Below are 13,914 nucleotides of genomic sequence, written 5' to 3'. Positions count from 1 at the left end.
ATGTATGAGTTAGTAGAACCAGGTTGTGGTTCATTCTTCCAAGTGGAGGAAGGGCAGATGATCTGTAGTCATCCTTAACATTTGCATACAGAAGATCCAGCAGTCTGTACTCTGGTTGTGCATTGAACAAACTGGTGGAACTTTGGTAAAGAGGTAGACAGTGAAACATGACTAAAATCCCCAGAAATAGTAATGAAAGAGTTTGGGTACCGAGTCACACACCAATTCTGCATCAGCTGCCGGCGGAATGTAAACAAAGACAATAATGGCAGCTGTAAACTCTCTTGGCATGTAGTATGGATGAAAAGGAACCGTTAAAAGTTCAGCATTTCTGCAACAGTGACTCTCCTTCACAGTAATATGTCCTGAATTGCACCATCTGTGATTCAACAGTGCAACCCTTCCACCTTTCCTCTTTCTCCTCAGGTTAGTGTCTCTGTCCCCATCACAATCTGAAAGCTGGTGACTGAAAACCTAGAATCCAGAATATTAGCATGGAGCCATGAAACACAGCACACTGCATTCCTGATACTCCCGCTGGGTCCTGATCAGCGCATTCAGTTTGTCTACCTTATTACTGAGAAATATCACATTTCCCATGACAATGGAGGGGAAGAAAGGCTTGTAACGTCTCTTTTCCTTTGCTTTAACTCCAGCTCAGCAATCCCTGAACATCTCCATACTTCTCTAGGAATGGGAACATTGACGGCATACAGAGGGTATTTACGGAGCTCCAGAAGCTGCTTTCTCCTCGTTGTTCAACATTCAACAACTTGCTTTTGGTTGGTCTTCCTATGTGGCCACCAAGCCTCTGTAACTCATCCAGAATCCTGCAACATGGCTTGTTTTCTATCTCATTAAGTTCAGTCACATGCACTCCCTTCACTGCCTTCCAGTAGCTGCACCAGGTTTAAAACTCTGATGCCTACAAAGTCAAAAACAGGCCAGCCCCTCTCTCCCGGATGGCAATGGTCAAAACTCCAAGTGTACCTCGAGCCCTTCAAGCTTCAAGTATAGCTCGGCTTGAGGTGCACGGAAGACAAGCATCAAGACTTTTCTCTGTACTGGAGCCCAGGTGGTCTGAATAGCAGAGTCTCTCATTGTCTTCAAACGCAGACTGAAGACATTCTCTTTATATAGCACTTAAGGGAGGACTGAGTTAAGTATTTATCGAAATGTACTGTACTGCACTCATTTGTAATGTATTGCACTGCACCATGTTTGACTCTGTTCCTTTTTCTCTCAGTTATCAACATGAACTTTTGTTTCTAGCAGTATCTGAGCTCAGAACCAGCTTTCTCACTAACCTATTTGTAACTAGCAAAGACAAAATGCTAAATGCTGTAAATGTTCTGATATCTTCTCACCTTTAACTTTCAGAGAGATGGTCCTCTCTGCAATGCCAGCCTCACTTTCAGCCACACAGCGGTACACTCCCGAGTCCCCACTCTGACACACAAGCACATACAGCCATATAAAATATCTATACACAGATCACATTCCACAAGTCCACATGAAAAACAGTGTAATCTGTAAATAACTAGACAGTTACTGTGGACACTGGCGATTGTAAAGAAAAACTGAGCCTGACCTTAAAGTACAGACCATCAGCTTTAGTTTGAAGGTTTATACAGGACAGTGTGCCTGAATCAGATGAACCGTAGGTGGTTTAACACAGTCATCACATTTAAAGACCTCACAAATTGTACAGTTTGTGTTTTTCCAGCTGTGTCTCCGCAGTATTATTCATTAGTGCACAAGAGCAAACAAATGGGATTCTAGATGCCTCATTTGCACCCTGTGCCTGTTCAACATATGAAGCATAGAAGCAGTGATTATACAAAATTCAAGAATCATTGTTAGTCAGATATGAACAAACTTCATTTTTGGAGCTACATTTTCTGGATGGATGAGAAATAAACTGCACCAGTGTGATGGAAAGAAGGAGGCATGGAGAAAAGGAGGAGCTACTCATGTTCCAAAGTGAACCACGCATTTTGTAAAATGTGGTTTGTGGGTGGAAGTGGATCACTCGTCTTTACAGATGTCTGTAGAACGTTAAGCATTATTAAAAATCTACTGTAAAACTACTTTACATTTATTTATTATACTTTACATATTTTAATATCTTCCAACACAGATGCATATCCAATACAGACACACAGTTGTTGCTCATTTTAAATGAAGTGCCCTGGAATCACAACAGCTAGCAAAAAGCTGTGCATACCTGCCGAAGGTGTTTATTTCCTGGAAGCAAAGTCCAGTAAAACTACTATTTATTTCACTGTAACTGGATATGAAGAGATTCTGACCACCCCAAGCACCTAAAAGATCAGACCTACAGAGAGGTTTCCTACTGATAGTATTCTGATGGCATCATAGCCACGCTGCCACCATTTTGGTAGGCTACATCAGGTTCACTCAGCAGTGCTGTGTCTGTTTGTACTAGTTTTGTGGAGTTGAAGCCACAACTGATCCAGCAAAGGCAGTAAAACATGTTGCTGTTTTGGATCACTTTTAAATTTCCTCTGTAAAGCGTATTACCTGAAATGTTCATTTCCTGTCTTGATTTTAATTGATTTGTTGCTATATTAATAAGAAAGGAACACTGAAACATAAAGAGCTGAGATTTCCCACTGCGTTACTAGCTCCCCGTCCCAAACTGCATACTAGCTCACTAAATAGTGTGTAAAATAGTGCACATCCCATTAGGCGTGCACTCATTAATGCAGTATGTGAAGAACAGAAGTTTGTGGTTTGGGAAGTAGCGTTAGATCAGCCAGTGAGACTTCTCTGCTGAGCTGCTCATTAAACACCTCCAAGAGGAAATTTGAGGGGGTTGTTGTCTGAATTGTTGTTGTCTGGGGTTGTTGTCTTTATTTCTGTGTGTGTTTATTATTTAAGAGTTTTGGCAGTTCTGGTGCTGCTTTAAATAGTTTTTATATAATCACACTCTGGAATGTTCTGAACTCTGGAGATGTGCAGGTCATATGGATCCACCAATCAGCTGATCTTCTCCTCATAGTGTTTCTGGAGACACATCTAAAGTGTTCACATATCTGTTCATATGTTTGTGGTCATTCTGCTCTGTGTTGTTGGTGTTCATCCTCCTGCAGGGCTGTATCTGCAATAACAGTGATGAGACGAGCTCCATCAGAGCTCAGAGTTACAGCTCACCTATCAACACAGAGACGGGGTCTACTTCATGGCACAATCAAATACTAAGAATTGTTGTCATGATTACCATGGCCCCGTATATAGCTAGAGAGCCATTGCGAAGAGGGTGGAACCGCTCAGAACCCAGCAGAGGGCTATTGTCTTTGTGCCATCGTAGCACTGGAACTGGGTTTCCTCTTACAGGACAGTCCAACACAGCCAGCCCACCACGGGACACCGTCTGAGACAGGTGGGCCTCACCTCTCAGTATAGGGGGCTCTGCAGACAGAGAGAGAGAGAGAGAGAGCAGTTTTAAACCCTTTGATATACTCACTGACTCACTCACCCACTTTATTATGAACAACGTTCCAGCTCTCAATAAGACCCCCTTTTTCCTTTGATTCAACCAGATGTTGGAAACATTCCTTAGAGGGTGTTGTGCGAGTTTACATAACAGCATCATGAAATTCAGTTTGAACCCATCATAAAACCAGTTTGAGATGACCTGTGCTTTGTAACAAGGTGCATTAACATGCTGGAAGTAGCCATTAGAAGATGTAAACTGTGGCCATAAAGGGATGCACATGATCAGCAGCAACATGCAGAAGGCAGAGTCGGAATTTGATGTAAACAGCATGAATCCATGGACCCAACCTCCCTAGTGTCAGCAGTTCAGGCTGGTGGTGGAGTAATGGTCTGAGGGACATTTTCTTGGCATGATGGGCCCTCAAATAGGAAATTCTGACTGCCTTCTGCACATCTCTGCAGAAATCGAGCTTAATCAGACCAGGCATTCAGATCTCAGTTTCAGAAATACTCAAACCGCCACATCTTGCACCAGCTCCCACCTCATGTGAGCTCACTTAGATCACATTTTCCCTGTTCAGATATCTTAGGTGAACATTACCTGAAGCTCTTGAATTGTGCCTGTATGATTTTTTTTATTATGATTGAATAATTCAATGACTTTCTAATAGAGTGTATGTGTCTATATATGAGTGTATATGTCTATTTAACACTGTGACAAAACAGGAGTATGATTGGATAATACATTTCTGAAACAATACAGTTACAATAATCGATGGCACATATCAAATGACTGTGTATAAACCTCTTACCTGTGACACGGACGAACGAGAGAGCTTTAACGGTGCCAACAGTGTTTTCCGCAGCACAAACGTAGGTGCCAGCATCACTAACTGTTACATTCTCAATCAGCAGAGAACTCCTACCAGACTCGTCCACAGTGGCACCTTCCCCAAACATCACAGAGCGTTATTAGATCAGTCTGTCATTTCATGTGCTCATGATCAATTATGCCAACAATAAAAACTGTCTTGTTAAAAACCCAATATTTCATAAAAGCAGACGACAGAGCCGAATAGCACAGTTCAGCCTCTACCTGTGTAGGGGTGGCTGTTGACTGTCCATGTTACTGTAGGCGAAGGTGTCCCCTGAGCGTGACAGGACAAGGTGAGACTCTGACCCACATTCAGGGTCATGTCACCTGGTAACTCCTTGAAGGCTGGTCTCATGTTGACGGCCAGGTGGACACTGTGGTGAGCAGAGCCTGCAGGGTTGGTGGCTACACATGTGAACACACCGGCATCTCCAGGCTAAAAAAGAGGTGGTGTCATGTAAGAAGTTTAGGAACCGAAAGACCCTCCTTTCGCACAATCAATCATGAATATAGAAACTCATTGTGGGAGTGCTGACCTCTGCCCTTTCGATGATCAACTCTCCTGACCGGAGCACAGTGAATTTGCCTGGCAGGTCGGGTATTGCTGTACCATCCCTCTTCCACTGCACCTTCGGCTCTGGCAGACCCTGAGCCACACATGGTAACAGTGCCTGGAAACCCTGGATGACCGACATCTCAGACTGACCACCAGGAATCATGGGTGGTACTTTAAAAAAGGAAAATCATCACAACAGTTATTATTAGGAGCAAAATGGAAAAGCGCAATGAAACATACAGTCACTTCTAAGCCCTGCAGACTAACCCAGATTTATTTTAGGTGCACAAATCAACAAAACAATGACATCAGTAATCAGATCCCTTTTTTCGGATGGGTCACTCATTCTCAGTGAGATCCAGTGTGTGAAAGGTTCAGTGCTGAGAGTACATCTCACCCTGTATAAACAGTCGGACGTCTTGGCTAGCTCTGCCCGCGGCGTTCCTGGCTGAGCACGTGTAGAGGCCGGCATCGCTGCGCTGCGTAGCTGGTATGTATAAGGTTCCATTAGAGAAGAGCTGCAAGTGGGTTCCTTCCACCACAGGCCGTCGCCCTCTGTGCCACACTACCTCCGGCCTGGGTTGCCCGTCTGCCACGCACTCTAGATTGACTGACTGGCCAATCACTGCCACATACTCTTGCCGTGGCACAGAGAGCACCGGAGGCACTGTGGCGTAATAACACAGTTACTCATTTTACACTATCAGGCTAAACACTCAGAATGTTGCTCTGTTTAAAAGGGGGAATCTGCACGAAACCTTGAAGGACGAGACGTGTTCTGCCAACAGCTGTACCCACTGCATTCTGTGCCAGGCACTGGTACGTGCCACCGTCTCCCAGCGTGACCTGAGAGAATTTCAGAGCTCCGCTGGACAGCACTGCTAGTCTGTTACCTGGAATGAATCAATCCACCTTGCTTTTCAGTTTAGAAGTTCACTGACGGAGACCCTCAATTACAGTGTAGCAAATTAATTGAAGGCTAAAATGGAATTTATCAACTAAAACACTGGAAATCCACATAAAAAAATAAAAGAACCAAAAAATTAAAGAACCAAATAAGATAATGAGCAATAAGAAAACTAAAAATCTTAAAAAGAAAATGTAGTAATAAGTAAATAATTAACATCAAAGACAATCCCCCAAAAATAAAAACAAAATGCAATGATGTGCAAATCATTTAAAACATATTTCATTGAAAATAGTACAAAGACAACAAACCAAATGTTGAAACTAAGAAATTTTATTATTTAAAAAAAAAAATATTTGCTGTCTTTAATTTGATGTCAACAACACGTCCCAAAAAAAAGTTGGGACGGGGAAACAAAAGGCTGGGTAAGTTGTGTAAAGCTAAAAAAAAACACCTGGTGGTTCATTGGCAGCAGTACTTTACTCCAGTACAGACAAAGCAGCTTCACAGAATTCCAGTAAAGACAAAGCAGCTTCACAGAACTCCAGTAAAGACAAAGCAGCTTCACAGAACTCCAGTAAAGACAAAGCAGCTTCACAGAACTCCAGTAAAGACAAAGCAGCTCCACAGAACTCCAGTAAAGACAAAGCAGCTCCACAGAACTCCAGTAAAGACAAAGCAGCTTCACAGAACTCCAGTAAAGACAAAGCAGCTTCACAGAATTCCAGTAAAGACAAAGCAGCTTCATAGAACTCCAGTAAAGACAAACAGCTTCACAGAACTCCAGTAAAGACAAAGCAGCTTCACAGAACTCCAGTAAAGACAAAGCAGCTTCACAGAACTCCAGTAAAGACAAAGCAGCTTCACAGAGCTCCAGTAAAGACAAAGCAGCTTCACAGAATTCCAGTAAAGACAAAGCAGCTTCACAGAACTCCAGTAAAGACAAACAGCTTCACAGAACTCCAGTAAAGACAAAGCAGCTTCACAGAACTCCAGTAAAGACAAAGCAGCTTCACAGAACTCCAGTAAAGACAAAGCAGTTTCACAGAACTCCAGTAAAGACAAAGCAGCTTCACAGGATTCCAGTAAAGACAAAGCAGCTTCACAGGATTCCAGTAAAGACAAAGCAGCTTCACAGGATTCCAGTAAAGACAAAGCAGCTTCACAGAACTCCAGTAAAGACAAAGCAGCTCCACAGAACTCCAGTAAAGACAAAGCAGCTTCACAGAACTCCAGTAAAGACAAAGCAGCTTCACAGAATTCCAGTAAAGACAAAGCAGCTTCATAGAACTCCAGTAAAGACAAACAGCTTCACAGAACTCCAGTAAAGACAAAGCAGCTTCACAGAACTCCAGTAAAGACAAACAGCTTCACAGAACTCCAGTAAAGACAAAGCAGCTTCACAGAGCTCCAGTAAAGACAAAGCAGCTTCACAGAATTCCAGTAAAGACAAAGCAGCTTCACAGAACTCCAGTAAAGACAAACAGCTTCACAGAACTCCAGTAAAGACAAAGCAGCTTCACAGAACTCCAGTAAAGACAAAGCAGCTTCACAGAACTCCAGTAAAGACAAAGCAGTTTCACAGAACTCCAGTAAAGACAAAGCAGCTTCACAGGATTCCAGTAAAGACAAAGCAGCTTCACAGGATTCCAGTAAAGACAAAGCAGCTTCACAGGATTCCAGTAAAGACAAAGCAGCTTCACAGAACTCCAGTAAAGACAAAGCAGCTTCACAGAATTCCAGTAAAGACAAAGCAGCTTCACAGAACTCCAGTAAAGACAAAGCAGCTTCACAGGATTCCAGTAAAGACAAAGCAGCTTCACAGAACTCCAGTAAAGACAAAGCAGCTTCACAGAATTCCAGTAAAGACAAAGCAGCTTCACAGAACTCCAGTAAAGACAAAGCAGCTTCACAGAATTCCAGTAAAGACAAAGCAGCTTCATAGAACTCCAGTAAAGACAAAGCAGCTTCACAGAATTCCAGTAAAGACAAAGCAGCTTCACAGAATTGCAGTAAAGACAAAGCAGCTTCACAGAACTCCAGTAAAGACAAAGCAGCTTCACAGAATTCCAGTAAAGACAAAGCAGCTTCATAGAACTCCAGTAAAGACAAAGCAGCTTCACAGAATTCCAGTAAAGACAAAGCAGCTTCACAGAACTCCAGTAAAGACAAAGCAGCTTCACAGAATTCCAGTAAAGACAAAGCAGCTTCACAGAACTCCAGTAAAGACAAAGCAGCTTCACAGAACTCCAGTAAAGACAAAGCAGCTTCACAGAATTCCAGTAAAGACAAAGCAGCTTCATAGAACTCCAGTAAAGACAAAGCAGCTTCACAGAATTCCAGTAAAGACAAAGCAGCTTCACAGAATTCCAGTAAAGACAAAGCAGCTTCACAGAATTCCAGTAAAGACAAAGCAGCTTCACAGAACTCCAGAAAAGACAAAGCAGCTTCACAGAACTCCAGTAAAGAGAAAGTTTTAACAAGAATGTAAAACCCCCAGGTGAGCAAGCCATGGTCGATGGTGGCAAGAAAAACCTCTGTCAGATCTGAGGAAGAAACCTTGGGAGGAACCAGGCTACAAGGGGGACTCATCCTCCTCTGGTCAGACTACCTACAGATTACTGACCAAAAAAAAAAGGACCCTATACATCACATGGACCTGCTGCTATGCTCATGTGTACTGGCAAAGATATTTTTTAAAAAAGAATCAAATTTCTCAGTTTCAACATTTGATTTGTTGTCTTTGTATTATTTTCAATGAAATATAGAGTTTAAATGATTTGCACATTATTGAGTTTTGTTTTTTATTTACATTTTTTACAGCATCCCAACTTTTTTGGAAATGGGGTCATAAAGCATTCGCAACAATATAGTGAGATAAAATCAACAAAATGATCAAGTTAAATAAAAAGGAGAAGGAAAAGTAAAACTCAGCTGAAACAGTTCCAGGCTGTCTGAAGGTGGTCAGAGACTAAAAGTTTAAAATGAGCGAGTTTTAGAGACTGTAGTGAACTGAACACAGTAGACTGGACACACACTGACCGCTCTCTGTGTCTTAGGAACTCTGCAAGCTTTAACTGCTTATGGAGCCACTGTCTTTAGCACGTATTCACACCTGTTGCTATGGGAACACCCTCTCTCTGCCAGGTGACGGTGGGTCTGGGGAAGCCGTGGACTTCACAGGGCAGAACGGCCCCCTGATGAAGGACTACCTGCACTTCATCCACCATTGGCCTGATCTCAGGAGGTTCTGAGGAAACAACACAAAGGACAATGCAAAGAGTCAGCGGTCGTCTCCTGCAGACCAATCAGACAAAAGCTCTGAAAGTGCTGATGTGGCAGCAGATCTAATCCAAGTAGTGGCAATCAATCAATCAACCAATCAATCAATCAATCAATCAATCAACCAATCAGTCAGTCAATTAATCAAATCCATCAATCAATCAAATCAACGTTTGTCACTCAGAAACACATTGAGGATGGTCCTCATTTTCAACGTTTACAACATTGAAAAAGAAAGAAAAAAAATAACGGGATTAAAAAAAATTAAAACAGAATTTAATAGTTAAACTGAAATGAACAAAACTACATTAACAATCTAACAGACAAACCAAAGATAAATGGCAAAAGGATTAAGAAAGCAATTAAGATCTCATTTAGAAAGAGAAAAATAAAATTAAACCAAGAACATAAACCAATAAATAACCTAAAAGGACAATTAGGCAAACTACAATTTAAAAAGCTACTAAAAGTAAATAAATAAAAACAGTTATATTACTGAGATAAAATAAAATAAAATGAAGGGAAAGAAAAATACTGGGAAGAAAGAAGCAAATAAAAGGCAACAAAGTAGTCGTGATAAAATGAAATAAAAAGTAGAAGTTAAACACAAAGTGTCCCAGACCGTCTGAGGGGGTCAGAGACACCGTTTAAATGACTGAGTGAGTCTTAGGGGCTTCTGGAGTGAGTCCAGCAGACGTTCTCAGCTCAGTATAAACTCTGCAGGTGATCAGTCACTACAGCAGCGGTCAGAGGTGAGGTGTAGTGCTTTACCGTGCACAGCGAGGGTGATGTGTTTGTGGGCCACTCCCACCGGGTTTCGGGCGGTGCAGGTGTATCTCCCAGCGTGGCTCAGGCTGGCAGACAGAACCTCCAGCACACCTACGTTGTAAACACACCGTCTCTTACACAGAACACAGAAACAATGGGAAAGAGGAGAAGACACTACGAATGGACAAGGCCAGCTCTCCGGTACCTGTGGGCAGGATCCTGTAACTGCCCCCTCGAGTGCCCAGCTGTGCCCCACTCTTGGTCCAGCTGATGGTTGGCTCTGGACTTCCTGTGGCGTGACAAGGCAGCACCACAGGGGACATTTTAATGGCTGTAACAGTGGTGACATCATCTTCAATGGAAGGTGGAACTTTGGAAGAAATAAATCATAAATGTAAACAATCATGGATTAATAATAATAATAATAATAATAATAATAATAATAATGATGATGATGATGATGATGATGATGATGATAAATCACAACACATCATATAGCATCAGATATCAGACGTTACACATTCAATCCTGCTGATGCTTTTAGTGTTTCTGCACAGGTGGAGACAGGAGATCATTTATAATTCAAAATGAGCAGATATTTACACATTAACGGCACAGATTCCAGATTCCAGTCCATTATAAAACACTCATGAGAGAGTCGTCATGAGACTGCAGCAAGATTTACACGATATCGCACAGAGAAACAGATGCTGACACGTGGACCTCTCACACGCTCTCACTGCTGCATCCCTTCACACCAGTCTATTTAACACTGGGCCCCTCCCACTTCTTCTGGTATTTATTATTATTCTGTGGCGAACTGGTGTCCTGTAAGCCATGTTTGGACAGGACTATCTGTAGCTGAGGAGGGTAAAGTCATTATTACCAGCATCTCTTAGTGACTTTAGTCTGAATGTGCCGTCACTCCTGCGTCAGGAAAGATTATAGCACCTTCCATTTTCCATAAAACGAGCCGTAAGTAACTTTGCTATATTAATCCTGCGCAAATCGACATGTCGGTAAAAATGCTACCATATGCTTTGGGAAAGGAGTTTCTAAAGTTCAGATGTTTGAAGAAGCTTTTTTCCGTGTTTCCTGACGAAGCTTCCCATTCAAATTTTCATGTTCCACCTTAAATAGTGTGGCAGTTATTAAATTAATGGCTGAGGTGCAAGAATGTACTGATGCTCCACTGTTAAGGCCTCCAGGTGTGCGTACCTTGTAGAATGACCTCTATGATCCTTCGTTCTTCTCCAACCTCATTGGTCACTATACACTCAAAATAACCCTCATCCTCATGAGACGGAGAGATGATTACCAGAGACCCTGAGGACATTAACCTTTATGAAGGAAATAACACAAAACCATGTTTACACAACATGACTGGCAGTCCAGCAGTGAATTATTATTATTATTATTATTATTATTATTATTATTATTGTGAGATGCAGCAGTTCATTTTAAACATTGCTGGAGTGGAAAACAATCATCGCAGTCATGCGTCACAAATCATGATCTGTTTAACTCTGACCCTCCTGTAGTTTGTGATGGTGGGTCACCTGTAAGCTCCAGACTGGATGTTGATGGGGGATCCATTTCTCTTCCAGGTCACCTGTGGAGCAGGTATACCTGTGTTCTCACAACTTAACACTGCTCTCAAACCTGTGGTCAGGGTTAGGTTCAAGGGGCCAGGACCGATTGTGGGCCCAACTGTAAGAACAGAGCAGATGTGTTAATAAAGGATGTTGCTGCATCTTCAACTACAAAATGATAATCATGCAGTAAAGTGAAATCCGGTTCTCTTACACACACTTTGAGAAAATAAATGCAGACAACACTCAGAACATGATTTACAGGCTCTTCAGGAATCAGCCATAAGGAAGGCAGACTAGAGGGGAAACAGAGTGGATGTGGAGCGAATGGTACCGTAGACTCTGAGTTCCATGCTGCGCTGAGCTGAGCCCGCCGGGCTGGAAACGCTGCAGTAATAACGGCCAGCATCAACCAGCTGCACCGACTGGATCTGCAGTGACCCCTCTGGCAGCTCGCTGAACCTGCGTTAGGGAAAGGGGTTCTGACTCCTTTTAACCCCAAAGTACTTTACAAAAAATAAGACACTATGTTTCAAACTCACCTGCCATTGCTGACAGGAACTGGACCTCCATCTTTCCTCCACAGCACTGCCGGGGCAGTCTGTCCTTCCACCTCACACGGCAGAACCACGTTCTGACTGACATGCGCTGTGATCAATGAGCCGCCCTCTCGGATGACTGGCGGCACTGTAAGAGGACAGCCATGCTTCACTCATGTTTAAATGACATATGCTGATCAGATTTGGACGCTCTGTTATTGCCAATACACTAATACACACACACAGGAGGAGAGAGAGAGGGGGGGGAGAGAGAGAGTGAGAGAGAGAGAGAGAGAGAGGGAAAGAGGGGGAGAGAGAGAGAGAGAGAGAGAGAGAGAGAGAGAGGGAAAGAGGGGGAGAGAGAGAGAGTGAGAGAGACAGAGAGAGAGAGAGAGAGAGAGAGAGGGGGAGAGAAAAGGAGAGAGAGGGGGGGGAAGAGGGGGAGAGAGAGAGAGAGAGACAGAGAGAGAGAGAGAGAGGGAGAGAGAGAGACAGTGAGAGAGACAGAGAGAGAGAGGGAAAGAGGGGGAGAGAGAGAGAGTGAGAGAGACAGAGAGAGAGAGAGAGAGGGGGAGAGAAAAGGAGAGAGAGAGAGAGTGTGTGGGGGAGTGGGAGAGAGAGAGAGAGAGAGAGAGAGAGAGAGAGAGGGAGAGAGAGAGAGAGAGAGAGAGAGAGAGAGAGAGTGAGAGAGACAGAGAGAGAGGGGGGAGGGGGAGAGAGAGAGAGTGAGAGAGACAGAGAGAGAGAGAGAGAGAGAGAGAGGGGGGGGGAAAGAGGGGGAGAGAGAGAGAGGGGGAGAGAAAAGGAGAGAAAGAGAGAGAGGGGGGGAGGGGGGAAGAGGGGGAGAGAGAGAGGGAAAGGGAGAGAAAATGAGAGAAAGTGAGAGAGAGAGAGTGAGAGAGACAGAGTGGAGAGAGAGAGGGAGAGAAAAGGAGAGAAAGAGAGAGAGAAAAGGAGAGAAAGAGAGAGAAAGAGGGGGAGAGAGAGAGAGAGTGAGAGAGAGAGAGAGGGGGAAAGAGGGGGAGAGAGAGTGAGAGAGACAGAGAGAGGGAGAGAGAGAGAGGGGGAGAGAAAAGGAGAGAAAGAGAGAGAGGGGGGAGGGGGGGAAGAGGGGGAGAGAGGGAAAGGGAGAGAAAATGAGAGAAAGTGAGAGAGAGAGAGTGAGAGAGACAGAGTGGAGAGAGAGAGGGAGAGAAAAGGAGAGAAAGAGAGAGAGAGAGAGAGTGAGAGAGACAGAGTGGAGAGAGAGAGAGAGAGAAAAGGAGAGAAAGAGAGACAGAAAGAGAGAGAGAGAGAGGGGGGGAGGGGGAAGAGGGGGAGAGAGAGAGGGAAAGGGAGACAAAATGAGAGAAAGAGAGAGAGTGAGAGAGACAGAGGGGAGAGAGAGAGAGGGAGAGAAAAGGAGAGAAAGAGAGAGAGAGAAAGAGAGAGAGAGAGAGGGAGGGAGAGAAAAAGAGAGAGAGAGAGACAGACAGAGAGGGGGGTTAGGGAGAGAGAGAGAGAGAGAGAGAGACAGACAGAGAGAGAGACAGACAGAGAGGGGGGTTAGGGAGAGAGAGAGAGAGAGAGAGAGAGAGAGAGAGAGAGAGAGAGAGAGAGAGAGAGACAGACAGAGAGGGGGGTTAGGGAGAGAGAGAGAGAGAGAGAGAGAGAGAGAGAGAGAGAGAAAGGAAGAGAGAAACAAACGAAAGAAAGAGGAGTAAGCATCTCTTTGATTCTCTATCACCAGCTATTTTTGTTCAAGCACACTCACAGAGAACCTCCACAACAAACTGAAGACTGGTGCTGCCAGCAATGTTGGACACCACACAGCTGTACTGGCCACTGTCCTGCGGCCTGACATCTTCAATCTCCAGATACTGACCGCCTGCAATGCTCTGAAAGCGGCTTCCAAACTAAAAAAGAACGACAGAGTAACAGAGTAAGACAGAGAG

At 43.8% G+C, this 13,914-nt stretch overlaps 1 protein-coding gene across 2 annotated transcripts in view; it reads right to left on the bottom strand.

Annotated features, from left to right (window-relative positions):
- Positions 1–13,914, bottom strand: part of hmcn2 (hemicentin 2) — a 103,290-nt gene that overhangs the window by 13,450 nt on the left and 75,926 nt on the right. The window contains exons 51-65 of one of the 2 annotated variants that reach the window (XM_037536256.1): positions 13,734–13,875; positions 11,984–12,128; positions 11,776–11,903; positions 11,409–11,559; positions 11,068–11,189; positions 10,055–10,219; positions 9,853–9,960; positions 8,915–9,049; positions 5,651–5,785; positions 5,290–5,559; positions 4,873–5,063; positions 4,559–4,772; positions 4,275–4,409; positions 3,245–3,435; positions 1,368–1,449 (exon numbers count right to left, since the gene is read on the bottom strand). In XM_037536256.1, the coding sequence (XP_037392153.1) occupies positions 1,368–1,449; positions 3,245–3,435; positions 4,275–4,409; positions 4,559–4,772; positions 4,873–5,063; positions 5,290–5,559; positions 5,651–5,785; positions 8,915–9,049; positions 9,853–9,960; positions 10,055–10,219; positions 11,068–11,189; positions 11,409–11,559; positions 11,776–11,903; positions 11,984–12,128; positions 13,734–13,875 (2,314 nt within the window). Of the gene's footprint in view, positions 1–1,367; positions 1,450–2,172; positions 3,125–3,244; positions 3,436–4,274; positions 4,410–4,558; positions 4,773–4,872; positions 5,064–5,289; positions 5,560–5,650; positions 5,786–8,914; positions 9,050–9,852; positions 9,961–10,054; positions 10,220–11,067; positions 11,190–11,408; positions 11,560–11,775; positions 11,904–11,983; positions 12,129–13,733; positions 13,876–13,914 lie in introns of those variants that run through there. The other variant, XM_037536257.1, reaches the window with a different exon arrangement.

This window comes from Pygocentrus nattereri, chromosome 29 (genome assembly GCF_015220715.1).
Source record: "Pygocentrus nattereri isolate fPygNat1 chromosome 29, fPygNat1.pri, whole genome shotgun sequence".
Taxonomy (NCBI): domain Eukaryota; kingdom Metazoa; phylum Chordata; class Actinopteri; order Characiformes; family Serrasalmidae; genus Pygocentrus; species Pygocentrus nattereri.
This window is presented reverse-complemented; position numbering and strand designations above follow the sequence as displayed.